The 15166-nt window shown below is 33.9% G+C and overlaps 1 protein-coding gene across 8 annotated transcripts in view; it reads left to right on the forward strand.

The window, feature by feature from the left end:
- Positions 1 to 13456, forward strand: part of LOC129804613 (myotubularin-related protein 4) — a 50161-nt gene extending 36705 nt beyond the window's left edge. For 5 of the 8 annotated variants that reach the window (XM_055852106.1, XM_055852130.1, XM_055852115.1 and 2 more), the window contains exons 11-15: positions 1059 to 1163; positions 1447 to 1584; positions 8217 to 8410; positions 8517 to 8640; positions 11730 to 13456. In XM_055852106.1, the coding sequence (XP_055708081.1) occupies positions 1059 to 1163; positions 1447 to 1584; positions 8217 to 8410; positions 8517 to 8640; positions 11730 to 12083 (915 nt within the window). In that variant the 3' untranslated portion in view covers positions 12084 to 13456. Of the gene's footprint in view, positions 1 to 1058; positions 1164 to 1446; positions 1585 to 8166; positions 8411 to 8516; positions 8641 to 11729 lie in introns of those variants that run through there. The other 3 variants (XM_055852144.1, XM_055852155.1, XM_055852166.1) reach the window with 2 other exon arrangements.
- Positions 13457 to 15166: the final 1710 nt, after the last annotated feature.

Below are 15166 nucleotides of genomic sequence, written 5' to 3' on the forward strand. Positions count from 1 at the left end.
TAAAAAACCAATGAGCAAATGCTCTTGAAAGCACCTCAATAATACACGTTCAAAAATACAGATTTCTCAGAAAACAAAGTTGACTTTTTATATTTTTTTACATGTATTTTTTGCTTTCAAGAGCACCTGCTCATTGGTTTTTTTTTGGTTTTTTTTAATAAATAAATAAAAATGATTCCGTATTATTTACTTAAATTTATAAAGTTCTTTATCGGTACAATTTATATAGGGATCATTTACCGGTCATTCGCCTGCTCACAACCGATTTTAATCGATTTAGGTCGCATAATGCGCGTAAAGCGTACAAAAATTACTTATCGGTTTAGTCGGTTTACAACTGGTTCATCATCAAAGTTTACGTTCACCGCCGTCTTAGCTTTGGTGACTAACTTCCAGAGCCAAACAATTTTAGGATGTAACATCTTAGCTATGAATTCTAGCATTCCACAAAACTGACTATACCATTACTTTTTTTTAAAGAGGTAGGGTAAGTGTGCCAAATTTCGGCATAGTTGCATGCAAGCGCCAAAGTCTCAAGTTTGAAATGTAATATCTTTAATAGAAATTGATTTTTTATTCCTTTTACTTAAGAAGTGTTGCTTAGAACCTTGTAGACAGTTTATCGTCTTTATTTACTTTAAAATCATTCTTAATACATTTTAAAATGAATAAAAATGTAGACATAGCTTTGGTGCCCTATTTCGGCCACCTTCATTCTCATAGTTTCTTGCCTTTCGGGAATTCTTCCAATATCTTTTTCACGTCATCTCGTTTGTCGAAGCTACATTTTTTGTTATTATTTTGCATTGTATAATCTCTAGTGTATGTAAAAACTAAAAATTCATGAAAATCCGAAGAACAAAAAAGGTGGCCGGAATTTCAAGCTGGCCGGAATTTGGCACACTTACCCTATCTTAAAATGTATCACTACTTTTTATCAGCTATTTTTTTGACTAGAACATTTATCAATCTGAAAAAAATTAAAACTAGAAAGTATTGTTTTTAGACACAAATTACTAATTTAATCTATACTTAAAAAAATTTATATATATTTTCAGTTGCGCGAAGAAGCTTTGCAAAAGGAACTCTACATAACGCGACTGGCCCTTCTTAAGCAAACATGCCAACACTGCAATAATGCCCAATTTGTCTCTGAAGAACAGGTAAATTTTGCCAATATTTTGATGAAAATATCAAACTCACTCAAAAGTTGATTTAATCGAAATTCTAATGAATTGGTCTTACTTAATGGAAAGTTGTAAATTTTATTTTGAAAAAGAATATTTCACTGAATGATTTTATTATTAATGATGATAATGATGAACATAGCAATTTCTCTTGTTAATATCTCTCTTTCTTTCATTTTTCTATGTGTATTATCCACTTGTTTTGTAAAAAAAAAACCACTGCACAAAAAAAAACATTAAAACCGTCCACGATTTTTAGAATACTTTGAAGGATCTTGTGATGAATGAAGATATAAATGTAGTAACGCTTTTCAACAGCAGTCCGGAACAGCTTTTCAGAAGGTGTTCAGTGAGTCCTTATAGTTCTGAGGGAATAATTTCTAATTGTGAATCGGTGGTTAGTTTTGATTTTCTTTGAAATCCTGTTTTTTTTTTAATAAAATGCCAAATAACCCCAAATACTTAACATAACAAAGTATCGTCGGATGTTTCTTTTAATTTCTTGCTCTTTTGTCATTCAATTATATAAAAAATTGTATGTGATCAATGTGAAAATTTCATTATATATTATCCATTGCATTACAAATAATTTTGTAGAATATCTCGTGACTATCTAATGAATCACAGACCGAATGGGAAAACGAGAAAACAAATCACTGGCGCCAAAAAAAATTATGTGAATGCTTTGTGATCATCGCATGAGGCAGATAATTAAGAAAGCAAGGAATATTGAATGCTAAATTGCTTGAATATATCTAAAAAAAAAAGTTGAAGTGTAATTAAGATCATGCAAATAACTCACAAGATGTTTATGTACTTCAGATAATGATTTCTAACCCGCAAAGGCATGTAGAGTTTTGGTGCTAATCAAAAGTTTACAATCATTTCTGTTGCATTGAATTTCTGGGAAGATGTTTGAATGAAAGTCTTTGAATGATTGGATGTACAAATTATTAATCACTTTTTGGGACACCGACGATTTATGGTAACCTTTTCGGATTTCATATTTTGCAGGAAGATAGTAATAGATCTACTAAATTAGTTACTCCTAGAAAATTATTTTAGGTAACATTCCGCTTTGTATAAGCCAAACCTAACTAGAGTGGAGTTTTTTTTTATTTTCAATGTTTGATAGAGAAAAATTAGACACACCCCAAGTAAAAGTGTGTATATCCTTCTTTTTTAACAATAGGCCACGCCTGTAATAAAGGCTTATTCAAGAAGGAAAAACTAAAATCTTGCCACACTTGCTCCAAATTGTCTTAATTTTTCTTACATCGTAAGATTATTGAAAGTTTTGAACAAAAAGCATTTCCTAAAGCTTTTCAAAATCTGAGAGAAAAACTCACATAATAATAATAATAACACAGAATAACAATAAAAGGACATCTCGAAAGCGATATGTAATATTATTTTAGTAGCAGAATTTTTTGATTTTCAGTCCCCATTTTTGGTGAACTAAAGGGAATTCTAATTCACGATATTTTTTTCATAGAGTTAGTGCTCTATTAAGGCCTCTACACATTGGGAGTAATTTTAATCAAAAATTACTTTTTTGAAGGAAATTATCTGCACTGCTATTGGTAATATCAAAATTCTATCAAAAATCCGTTTTTGATGAAAATTGCTCCCAATGTGTAGGGGCCTTTAAGGGATTATGTGGGTCAAAATAGACAAGAATTTGCATATTTTTCTCTAATTATTTTTTCAACATATTTTTTAATCTTTTTTTTTATCTTAATTTAAGACCTGAAGCATAAAAAATGCATCATTCAAACTATATTTTCTAAAATTTTCATTTAAAAATCTTAAAAATTCATTTTTAAGATTTGAAATATTCTTTTTGTTTAGAAGTGTGACTCACGTAACCCCTTAACAAATTTCGTGCTCGAGGGTAAAAAGTTACGTTAATGAATATTAGAACAGAGAACAAACCCTGGAAAATACGGGAATCTGGGGTAAAATCTGGCAAGCCGAAAATTTCGAAATTGAAGAATAGATGGAAAAGACACAATTTTTTTTACCGTACATTGACTTTATGAACCTTCTTGCCGATGACTTAGGAATATGGAAGAATTTATATTGAAATATTGAGATCTATATTAAATTTCTTATTCATACAGGAGATATATTGTGTCTCAAGCTTCAGTTTCCTTAATTAACTCTTTCCGGACTGCAGCATATGCTGCAAGCCAATTTCACAATTTTTAATCAAAAATATCTAAGCTCAGGAATTAATTGAGGTCCTACAAAAAATATCTCACATTTGGACATCCTTATAGTTTGTAATCATCCACAAAAATAGGATTTTTATCAGTTCTGAATACTTAAAAAACATTGTTTTTCACAGAACATTCATATGCTGCTTTGGGTACTCTCGTCCCAAAAGAGACGAAAGAGTTAAACAGAATTCATGAATATTTCTGTTAGTTCGTGGAGTTCTTGTTGAAAGAAATTTTAAAGTAACTTTTGTAGGAACATGAGTATTAGTACGGGTATGAGTACGAGACTTGAAGCGATGAGAAGGTACAACTAGCTCTCTTATTTCTGGACCTGGACCGCCGTGTTGTGTAGCCGCTTTGAAGCAACAAGAGTCGCTTAATTTAATCAGATTTAATCAAAATCAAACGGATTGACTCTCTTGCCATTAATGTTTATTAGAAATTGTGACAACATTTAGGTTTTTTTTTGAAAATCAGTTATAACATTTGTAAAGTCACAGATAATTGGTTCACATTGGTTCAGATTGGTTCAGATAATCAAGTTTTTTAGGCTACAAATTTTTTAAAAATCCCCTTAAATTCCGAAAATTATTACAACCTTTTAATATATTTTAAGGAAAATCAAAAAAAATCTAATAGGGGAAAATACGCGTGGTAAACGCACGCGGTGAGCCTACAAAGTATATGAATTTTCTCTTAGTTTATAAAGAACTGTAGAGGAATTCTGTAAATAGGTCAGTAATAGACTAGGAGTCTTTAGTTTAGGTCCCGAGGTCCCAAAATTCTGAATTACAAGTAATTTTACTGGTTTTTCAAAATCTAATAAATCATCTAATAGATCTAATCCTAAGTTAAATCTTTTTGAAAAATCTTACCTGATAATAAGTTATGCCATATTTTCAAGCCTTAAGCGGTCTTTAGACTAGAGGTTTAGCCTAGTTCCTGAAGGTCTCAAAATCCTAAATAGCAATCAATTTTATTGCTTTTTCAGAATCTAATAGGTTACTGCGTCCCAAATAATCCAATTCTAAATTTTTTTTTTATATCTTGATTGGTAAGAATTTAGAGTAATTAAGTTATAATGACTAAGTCTTAGGTCTGAAGCCCATATTAGGTTTGAAAACCATATAAACACTCTGGCAATGCCATTTATATTACATTTTTTTGCTGTTTGAGCCTACCAGGAAATGTCAGAAGTCATCAAACTTTATAAAACAAATGAGTCACTTTTAGACCAAGACAAAGTGTGATTGCAATATATTACTAAGAAACTTTCCTTAAAAAGTCAATGAATTCTCTTAGTACTGTTTCGTCATTCTCATCTTATAAGGTTCACTTATCCAAAATTCTGATGCTTATTAATTCAAAAATTCGAGGTATTTATATTAAGCAAACTCCAAAACTCAAAAAAAATTGAAGGGATTCTTATCATAAATTATCGACTTTGAATATTTCGTGCCTGTCAAAGAAGATGGAGTCATTTGAGAAGCGTGGCCTATTTCATAGAACCTTTTGATCTCAATTAGACTTGATATATGGTAAAGAAAAGGCAGTTTACTTGAGAGGGACATTCCCAAGTGTACTGGTGAGCCTCATATTGTTTCACATTTTATATCTATTTGTGACGGGCTATATGAAGACTTTTTCGCGGATCAAACACCTTCCCGAGACCCTGAATTCGTAAGATTACTAACAATAAAACTCAGTCCTGAAGTTTATAGTAATTTTCGAGGACAGAGTATTACATCATATCAAGAATTCAAATCTGCCCTTTTATCTGCGGTATCCCCTGAGATATCTCTTACTGATGCATTGACTGCAATGCAGAGATTATCAATACATCAGAAAGAATCATTGAAGGCATTTGGGAAGAGGGTGGAGGATGCCCTCCAAATCTTAAATAATTCTTATTCCTCCCAATTAGGCGGATCTGTTCCCCAATCCCTAAAAGAGACAAATACGCAAATGGCCATAAATGCATTTGCGAATTCTATAAGGGATAATGACACGCGTATCCTACTATTGGCTCGAAACTTCCCAAATTTATCGTCAGCAATCCTGTTTGCAATGAGTCGCCTTAAGACTAGTAATCCGTCAGATAGTAATTCGAAGGACGATAAAAACCAATCGAGTTTCTCAAATCCGAGATCCTTTGGACAGGCATCTAATAACTCTAATTCCAACAGTAACAATAATAATGGAAGACAAAATAGGTCAAATAGATTCAACTGGTCGCGTAATAATTCAAACAGTAATCAAAACGAGGGGCAAAATACCTCGAATTCTCAAAATTCAAGCAATCAGAACTCATTCCAAAATCGATCGGTTTCAAACAGCCAAAATTCGTCTCAAAATTCGTTTCAGAATCGTTCCCGGCAGAGTTTTAACAATTCTAGATCAAACATGAACGATTCTAGACAAGAAAATCGAAATAATGAGACAACTGTTTTCATCCCTCGAGGAGGAAATTTTAACTCCACGGCTTATCCAACCGATCAGGAGTATTACCAAAATGATTCGGAAAACGAGATTCGGTCGGCGGGTCGCTTGCAGGATCTACCGTCGGCCGAGAGTCAGTAATAATTGTCCAAAACTATTTTATTTCAAAACCTCCTAACCCCCACGTAATACAAATTTACAGTTCGGTAAATCCAAATGTCAAATTATCTTTACTGGTTGACAATGGAGCTTCAATGTCCTTTCTGAAAGTTAAATCACTTCATCGTGATACCCCTGTAAGAATTTCTGAAAGGCACGTGATCGGAGGTATAACACACGGCAAATGCCTAACGTTAGGCACCGTAACAACAAAAATAGGATTTTCATCTCCTAAAGAGATAAACATTACTGCTAAATTTCACATTTTGCCAGAAAACCATTTCCCTTTCGACGGGATAATCGGACGTGATTTGCTACACTTGTGGGATGCAATAATCTACATAAAAGACCAACGTGTCTTTTTCAAAACCCTTAACCTATCTATCCCGTTTGTCGACTTCTTCGCCCTCGATATTAATGATGAAATGATCGATGCACCGGTGCCTCCTCAGGCACAACCTTCTATCAGTGAAGATAGTCCAACGGATGATGAATCTCCTTCTGGTGACGTCCCAGAAATTTTACAAAATAGCCCACAAATAAATCAGATCACGTCGAAAGTCCAACATTTTTCTGATTCAGCAGAATGCATTGGTTCCAAAAGAAATGATGAAATTTGCCAAAATAAAAATTCTGAAGAAATTGAAAATCCGCCGATTGCGCAAATCTTGTCACAAAAAATCAGCTTACGCCCTAATTGTGAAACGCTCATAAAATTGCCAACACCTTGGAGTGAAACTCTGCTATGTAAGCAAACTTTTTTGGATGATGATAGGAAAATTTATATACCGGAATGCATAATTTCACCTCAGCAAAATACAATTGATTTGCCAATTGTAAACAAAAATGACCTACAAATTGAATTACCTGCGTTTGCATTTCCTGAAATTGAACCTCTTCGACACTATGATGTTTACAATTTAAACGTTTCATATGAAGACAATTTCTTAAATGATAAAGATAGAGGAATATCTATATTTAATCAAATCGGTATTAATGAAAAATTAACTTCGGAACAATCTCGCGCTTTAGAAAAGAAAGGTCAAGATGAAAAGATTCTAAATTTTAAAAGAATGCATCCTCCATAGGCCACTCTGTTCGATCGAGAACAATACAAATATAACTTTGCCGACCTTGCACTCCACAACCATACCTTTGAACCCTTTGAACCTTCCCCAATTGCCTGCTTCGATTCATGATGTAAGCGATACAGATGAAAATCGCGAACCAATTTTAACCAATTCATCTAATTATCGAAGAAGCATTACAACCCATTAAAAAGGACAATTTTAAGATCTTGCTTATTACTTAACAAAAAGGTGTTTGATTGATCATAATGTAGATCATAAAAACGGAAAAAAACAAAAAAATGTGAAACAAACTAATGGGGTCAATCTTAAATACATTATTATACCTAATCAGAGCTAATTAATAGTAAAAAAAAACATTGTAAAAAAAAATTATAAAAATAAAACTTAAATGAAAAAAAATATGAATTAAATATTTTATTATTTTATTAAAAAAAAATAATTAAAAAAATTATTTTGTATGTAAAAAAAAATCAACAAAAAAATACAAAGTCTCACGACAAAAACAAAATTATAATAATCATAATAATAATATTTAAATCCATATTATCCTTATTATTTTCGGGTGTGTCACACACCTTCATAAGGGGGAAGGCATGTAGTGATACACCCTGTATCACCCAAATAATATTTTATAAATTAAGCAATTTGTAATTTCTTAGAGTAAGCACAATTTGTAAAGTAGAATTATGTCGAATATTGTAGTTCAGTTCCAATAAAGCACTCAGCTAAACAAGTCGTGTCTCTTCAATATAATAGAATCCTGCAATAAAATTTTTAAATTTGATAAAATCACATTTAGATTGTAAACTACTGAACCGAAAGCGACTTTTATCTGGAAATTATTAAATGTTAGTACTACCTTCTTATGAAATAAAAGTTTTTTTTTTAAAGGTTACTGTAAATAAGTTATGTCCTTTCTTCATTTAGAATGCTCTAAATTAATTTTTTTGACGAAATATTAACAAAGAAATTCTTCTTCTACTATGACAAAAAAAAGAACAGAGAATAAAAAAAAAGAAATTGGCAATAACACTGTCTATTTTCTATCTTTCATTTCCTTCTTTGCAGAGGCACATTGAATAAGAATTACGAACGAAAGCTTTGATGTTCTCTTTCAGAACTCAATTGTCGATGCTGTTGAGAATGCGTCTGTGTGTTCATGGGAGGCGGTCGAGGAGCGCAGTGGTGCTTCTTCGGCCAGCATGCCAAGTCAGTCAGCATCCAGTGTTCTCTGGGTGCCTGATCATGCTGTAACCAAATGTACTGGTTGTGATATGGGATTCTGGCTAGGACGACGGAAGCATCATTGCCGGTGAGTGATTCTTCTTTTCATTATTTTGTTTCTTGCCTTCAGAAAAATTCTTAATCGTCCAAAAATTTAAAATGTTTTAACTTATTACTTTTATTTTCTGATAAAGGTCGTGTGGACAAATTTTCTGTGCTGAATGTTCAGAATTCTGGGCGCCTTTGCCCGATGAACGACTCTATTCACCTGTTCGACTCTGTGGCCCATGCTATCAAGCAGTAACCACAAAAATACAGGTGAGTGTGAAAATTTCATTTATCAAAGACCATTGCCCACGAAATGCCAGGATAACTCTTGAGAAACCTAAAGTGCATGAAAATGGAGTATTTAATGAGACAGACTGTAAATCTCTTGGCATTTGGTGTCGAGACAACGTGACCACACTTTAAAATGATTTAGTTTGTGAAAGAGTCCGGAAATTTATGCTTTGCACTTTGTCACACATTATTAAAGGCAAAGTAGGACACTAAGAATAATGAAGTCCATGTCACATACATAGTACGTAATATGCACCATAATATCCTGACCTCAATATTTTCTTGTCTTTATACTAAGAACGTATTATCCATTTTGAAGGTAAAAGGGGCAAAAGCAATATGTTTTATAAACATTTTTCTTGAACGTTTTTTTTAAGTGGCCTATACAATTCATTTTCTTTCTCATAATTCTAATCACTATTTTTTATAAAAGCCATTATTATACATCATTAGTTTAATTTAACAATTCAACAAGTTATAAATTATGTTTAAGAGCTACAAAAATTATCAAAAGACTGTGATAAGTCTTGATCAGTTTATTGTAAATAAGATTCTTCAGAGTGGCCTAGCCAGCGATTTTGGAGTTTGGGGCGGATGTATTAGTTACCACACCTCTACATTTCAACAAAAGTATGTTCATTTGCTAATTTGAAAAAAAAAAAACTTCAAGAAAATCAATGAAATTGCATTCTTGTCTGAAATTGGTCAATTTAGTTAGAGTGTCCAAATGACAAACTAGTGAGATTAATTTTTAGAGATTAGTTAGATCAGTTAGAACTATATAGTTAGATTTTTTTTTAATTTTGAGATCCGATTCATCAACAATGATAATCAAATAATCATTGTTCCTGTTCAAATCGACAATAGGTTAAGAGAAACCGGACTGAGGATTGAAATGAAAGTCACTCGTTCGGACTGAAACCAATAACAAAAGGGACAGATAATCCTAACCGGCTTATGTAAGTGAGATTCTTAATGTGATCTAACTCGAAATGTACGCAAATTCGATTTAGAGCTGAAGTATCGCTGAAGTATAGCTGAAGTAGTTGATCTTATCGATTAATCAGAAGACGAGATAATCAAAGTTGTTTGTTTCTGAACTCGTTTTTTCGCCCAGAGCGCCCCAAGTGTTCATTTGATGAACTTCAAATATATGAAAGAATTGTTGTATTTTGTGAGACTTTCCATTTAAAACCCTATTTTAAGTGTCTTGGTGGAGTAGAGGCAGTCTAATTGGCATCTGAGTGATTTCAAAGCGTTATTATAGGAAAAATCAATTTTTTTCACACTTAAACGGCAAAATCGGACAGATCGCATTATCTGATCGAAAAATTATGTATGGATGAAATGTAGAGACAAATGTCCTCTACAATTATGTAAAAGTAATCATCAAAATCAGTTCAGCGACAGTAGAGATAATTGAGGTTATGTGATATTGAAATTTGTTTTTTGACTGTGACACCCCTGGTGTTGGTCCCACGAAGTTCAAGTGTTCTAGAAAGTTGTAGCATTTGCTGAGATCTTTCGTTTGAGCCCTCACCCATCACAATCGGTAAAATAGAATCGGGAATATTTTGAATGTATGATTTTTTGATCTTTTGAACTTTGACCCCTCATATCTCCAGTTCTATTACAACCACAGCACACTTACGCCCCATTTTGGAATTGTCCTAGATTGGACTACAATACTCTAAAATTTGATTAACTTGCACAATGGCGTTTTTGAGAAAAATGAATTTGAATTTTGATGAATTTTGACGCTATGGCAGGGCCATCTGTAGAGACTTTGTGAACTTCCATCTCGAAAGTGCTCATCGAGACGAAACCAAAAACCCAAAATTTAGCTCAAAATGTTAATTAGAACCGGAGATAGAGGCCGGTCAATATTCTAACTTTGACCCATTATAGCTCGGGTCAGGGGTTATGGATCGACTTAAGTATTTTTTGTTTAATAAGCATAATCAGCGGCTATAACATACTAAAATTTCAGCCCGATGCACAATGGAATTTTTGAGTTATTTAACTTAGAAAATTGAAAAATCTTCTTTTTAAAAATAGCGCCCCTAGTGGTGGTTTTTATGAACTTGCGATGTTAGAAGAGGAAGTGGTATTTCACGAGAGCTTTCCGAAACGCCCTCAGTTTTTAAATTCTCACAATTAGAACCGGAGTTATGGCCATTTTAAGAAATTTTTTTTGGACCCTTATAGCTCGGGTCAGGGAGGTCGGGAGTCCTTAAGAATCCTTAAGTTTGGTATTGATCGAAAGCTCTAAGGCCCAGATGTACAGTAGACTCTCTCTCAATCGGGAATATGGGGCAAAATGTCATCCGGTTTAGCGATAGAATTGAGTGTTAAAGCCTTTGTAAATTCCACAAAAAGCGCTCAATTATAAAGAATCACGAAAAAATAGGAAGAACTTTGTCAACAAAATTTTTCGCCCGATTGAAAAAGAGCCGATTGAGTGAGAGTCTACTGTAATATACTAAAACTTGAGCCCGATCGATGCCATAGGGGCGGAGCCATTGAGAAAACAAAAAAGGGGGGTATTCAAAATGGCGGAAGGAGGGGTGGGGTGGGGGGTCAATGCACCAAGTTGCAATTTTCACACGATATATAACCTTTGCCGAAAACCGCAAGTCGGTATCTCTTTTAGTTTAGGAGCTATTAAGCTCCAAAGAGCTGCCGGACGGACGGACGGAAACGGTTTTATATATTCGTGATCAGGAAGTGGCCAAACACATTCTGGCAAAGTTTGGGGCCGATCGGACGACATGAAATTTTGCTAGAATTATAGTAGGTGAGATTGTTAAGAATCTCTCGGTTTAAGTCATTAAGTGTGTGTAAGGGAATTACTATTCCTAAGAAAAACTATAACACCTCACTGCCTAATTCTACTGCTGGATAATTCTGCCCCGGTCTACTTTATCAAGCTCCAGAACTAAACTTACCAATTTATTAGTTGTTAGATTTTACTATCTTGGCATTTCTAGTAAGTTTACGCTGGCTCATTTGAGATTGATATCAAATGTGGTATTATTTATTTATTTATTTTTTTTGTAATTTTGTAGCAACAGCATCATCAGCAACAACAAAATCGTGTTCAGAACAGCCCAGGTGGCGTCCAGCAGAGTGCAGTGTTCAATCTGTCCATAGTCAATCACAATTATCAGCCACCGGTGAGTGGGTGCTCCAAAGTGAAAAACGGTGTTGATACCATCTGCAACAGCACTGTAGTGAACAGTAATAGTAAATTTAGTAGTGTGTGTAGCCAGGGGACAATTGTAAGTCCCACGATTAGCACCGTGTCCGGTAGTTGTACCTCATCACCGCCGACATCCCTCGAAGACTGCAAACATGCCGCTAATGGATCGGCCAACTGTGAACGTGATCGACCACTCAAGGCGCCAACAGCCACAAATTGAAGTGTTTTAATCTTTTTTTTTTCTGGTTTTCACGACGAATGTGAGTCTTTCACTTCCAATACTTTTTTTTTGTCTTTTTATTTCTCTGCAAATAGCATCGTTTTATTCGTTTTTTTTTCGTTTAAATTCATTCTTGAAGAATTTGTAAATATTTTTCTCGTCATTAATATTATTATTATTATTATTATTATTTTTTAATGAAGTGGACGTGAAATGAAAGATGAGTGAGTGATTCTTTTAGAGGACAAATTCTGATTAGTGTTACAAAAACAAAAGAGAAAAAAATGGAGAGTCCAGTGTGTTGTATAATTAACTAATTTGAGTATCTCTACATATTAGAAAAGGAAGAATAATGTGTAGAAAATTTAAAAGATGTTTTTCACATTTTATTGTAATAAGAATGATTTATTGTGAAGCAAAAGATGATATATTGCTAGTTTGATAGATTTTCAATGGAAGAGAAAATTTATATTTATAAAAAAGAAGTAATTATGAATTTGTTCTAAATGATTGTTACTATTTTCCTCAAAGATGCGGCATCCAAGAGAGTGCAACTGAAGAAAAAAAAAAACTAATGAACTATCATGATTGTAATAAGATTAAAATACCAAAATTTATCCCCTATATAGATAAAGACATAATAATCAAACAATAACAGATGAAGAAAAAATACATACAAAATTAATAAGATACTTAATTTATCGACGGTTCCTGGTTGGACATTGACAAAGAGTCGGAAATGTACTGGATATCAAAAATCGCGCGTCGTAGAGATAGAACATTCAATTTTTTTTTCTGCTTAAGTTTTCATTGAAGAACAAAAAATTCCCATTTGTTGTGTTAACATTTTATTTGGCATAAAATAAAAAAAATTAAATTTGAAGGAAGAGAAAGAAAAACTAGGCGCAATGGAATATTTGGAAAAGACTGGTTGAAGACTTTTTTTTAGAGAAAAAAAATCGAGAGAAAATAGATTTTAGGCAAAGAAAAAATTCGAAATTTTTTTATGTTTCCAAATTTTTTTGTTAAAACGGATTTATTTTTTTTTAAATTTTATTTCCAAAATTTTATGAATTTAGAAGAAAAAGAATATACAAGGAGATTGGACTAAGAATAATTTTAAAAAAAAAGAGAGAATATTGCGAAGTGTTTGGTACGAAATAATAAAATTAAGCCTGCGACAGAAAAATGTTTGGATACGTTTTTTGCGGAAGGGCTGTGAGACACAAACAAAAATTAAATGATAAAAGGAAAACAACAAAAAAAAGCACATGAAACAATTTGCGAAAGACATTTTATGGAATGCAAATGTGTTACGAAGTACATTTTAAAACAGAGGAAAATATATTCAATTTAAAGTATCATATCGTAAATTTTTGGCGTTTATTTTTCTTGACGTGGTATCGTCAGAGGATTGGAGTTGGGGGTTAAGAGCCTATTTGCCACGATAACATCCATTATTACAGGACTTTTACAGAGTACGTGCTCAAAAAATATAAAATTAGGGTGGAGTCATTACTTATGGACGTTATTACACTAGGGCGTTTCAACTAGGAAAAAATTTTTTTGGCACTATTCTCAGGGTGCTGTATTTGATGAGACAAGAAAGTTTTTCTTCTACGACCATATGATCAGACGCTGTTTAGAGGTGGCTCTGAACGACCCTCACTGTAGTGTAAAATCCGGTAAAATCAGAAATTTGTTCTACAGAGAGGGTCGTTCAGCCACCTCTAAACAGCGTCTGATCATATGGTCGTAGAAGAAAAACTTTCTTGTCTCATCAAATACAACACCGTGAGAATAGTGCCAAAAAAATTTTTTCCTAGTTGAAACGCCCTATTATACACTTTTGGACAGCTTGCAAAAATCTTAAGTTATTACCTAAAACAGATTTCGAAAAATCTCAAAATTGTTAATTGCATTGTAAATAACATTTTGGTTTTTCGAAATCTGAGGGCAAAGTATTGAAATCACACTTGCACCCCTCAGCTCTTTAGTGGCCGAAAGTAATCCACTCGCGCACGATACGTGCCTTCTATTATGGCGTCTACACACTAGATAAATGTATGTCCATATTAAAGAAAATTCGGTACGCTTGTGTAGTAAAAACTCTTCAATGGACATAAATTTCTCTAGTGTGAAAGGAAGGAAGGAAGGAAGGAAGGAATTCTTTGAAGGAATTCGTCTGCACTGTTGTAGGTGGAAACGTCAAAATTCTGTCAAAAACGTAATTTGCAAATTGTAGACACCTGTAGAGCTAAGAACGGCTATGATCTCTGTTCGTCAGAGGTGAAGCCTCTATCTGTAGCTTGATGGGACAGAAGCCACGAGGGTCTTAATGAAAAGACGTTGTCGAGCTAACAAAAAGTGATACGCAGAGTGCTAGGGGTCCAGACATGAGAGCATCCAATTCCAAGCGTGCAGGACATCAATTCTTTTAGAGTTATGAATGTTAAGGATGGGCGACCGATCTGTAGAACGGCAAGCGGTGCAGTGCCCACAAAATTCGTAACGCTGAAACGGACCTCACGCGGGCAGAGGCTCCCTTTTCAATGTCAAAGGGACCAAGCACTTAGGTAGGACGCATTACGGCCTCGGGGTAACCCCAAGGGGAAGAAAGACTGGGAGCAATTGAGAGCGTCAGGGCCTTGACAGACCTGAGGATTAGACGACAGACGGCTTAGCGTAATTATACTCGACATAATGGTTAAACTTCATTTCCATCATTTTTCACTAAGTCGTCTCTCGGCTTAAGTCGTAAGTGTGTCTAGGGCATCAGACACTAGGCTACACTACAAAATCCTTCAAGACTAGTTATCTGATGGATCGAGAGCCTAGAAGCTACTTAGACTCTTACGCAGTCCCAGTTCAATCCAGGGCGCGTTTTATTAATTACGCCACACTAACTTTGCTTCATTATGGTTGATGTGATAATCACAGCTCCAGCACTTCTTACAGAGGAGGGAAAGGGAGAGGAAAAACTGGGAGCAATTGAGATTAATCACTTTTAATAATTGTGTACGCTATAATATTTAAATCTTCGTCCTTATGATCATATTTATATCTCCTTATTATACTCAAGT

This window comes from Phlebotomus papatasi, chromosome 1 (assembly GCF_024763615.1).
Source record: "Phlebotomus papatasi isolate M1 chromosome 1, Ppap_2.1, whole genome shotgun sequence".
Taxonomy (NCBI): domain Eukaryota; kingdom Metazoa; phylum Arthropoda; class Insecta; order Diptera; family Psychodidae; genus Phlebotomus; species Phlebotomus papatasi.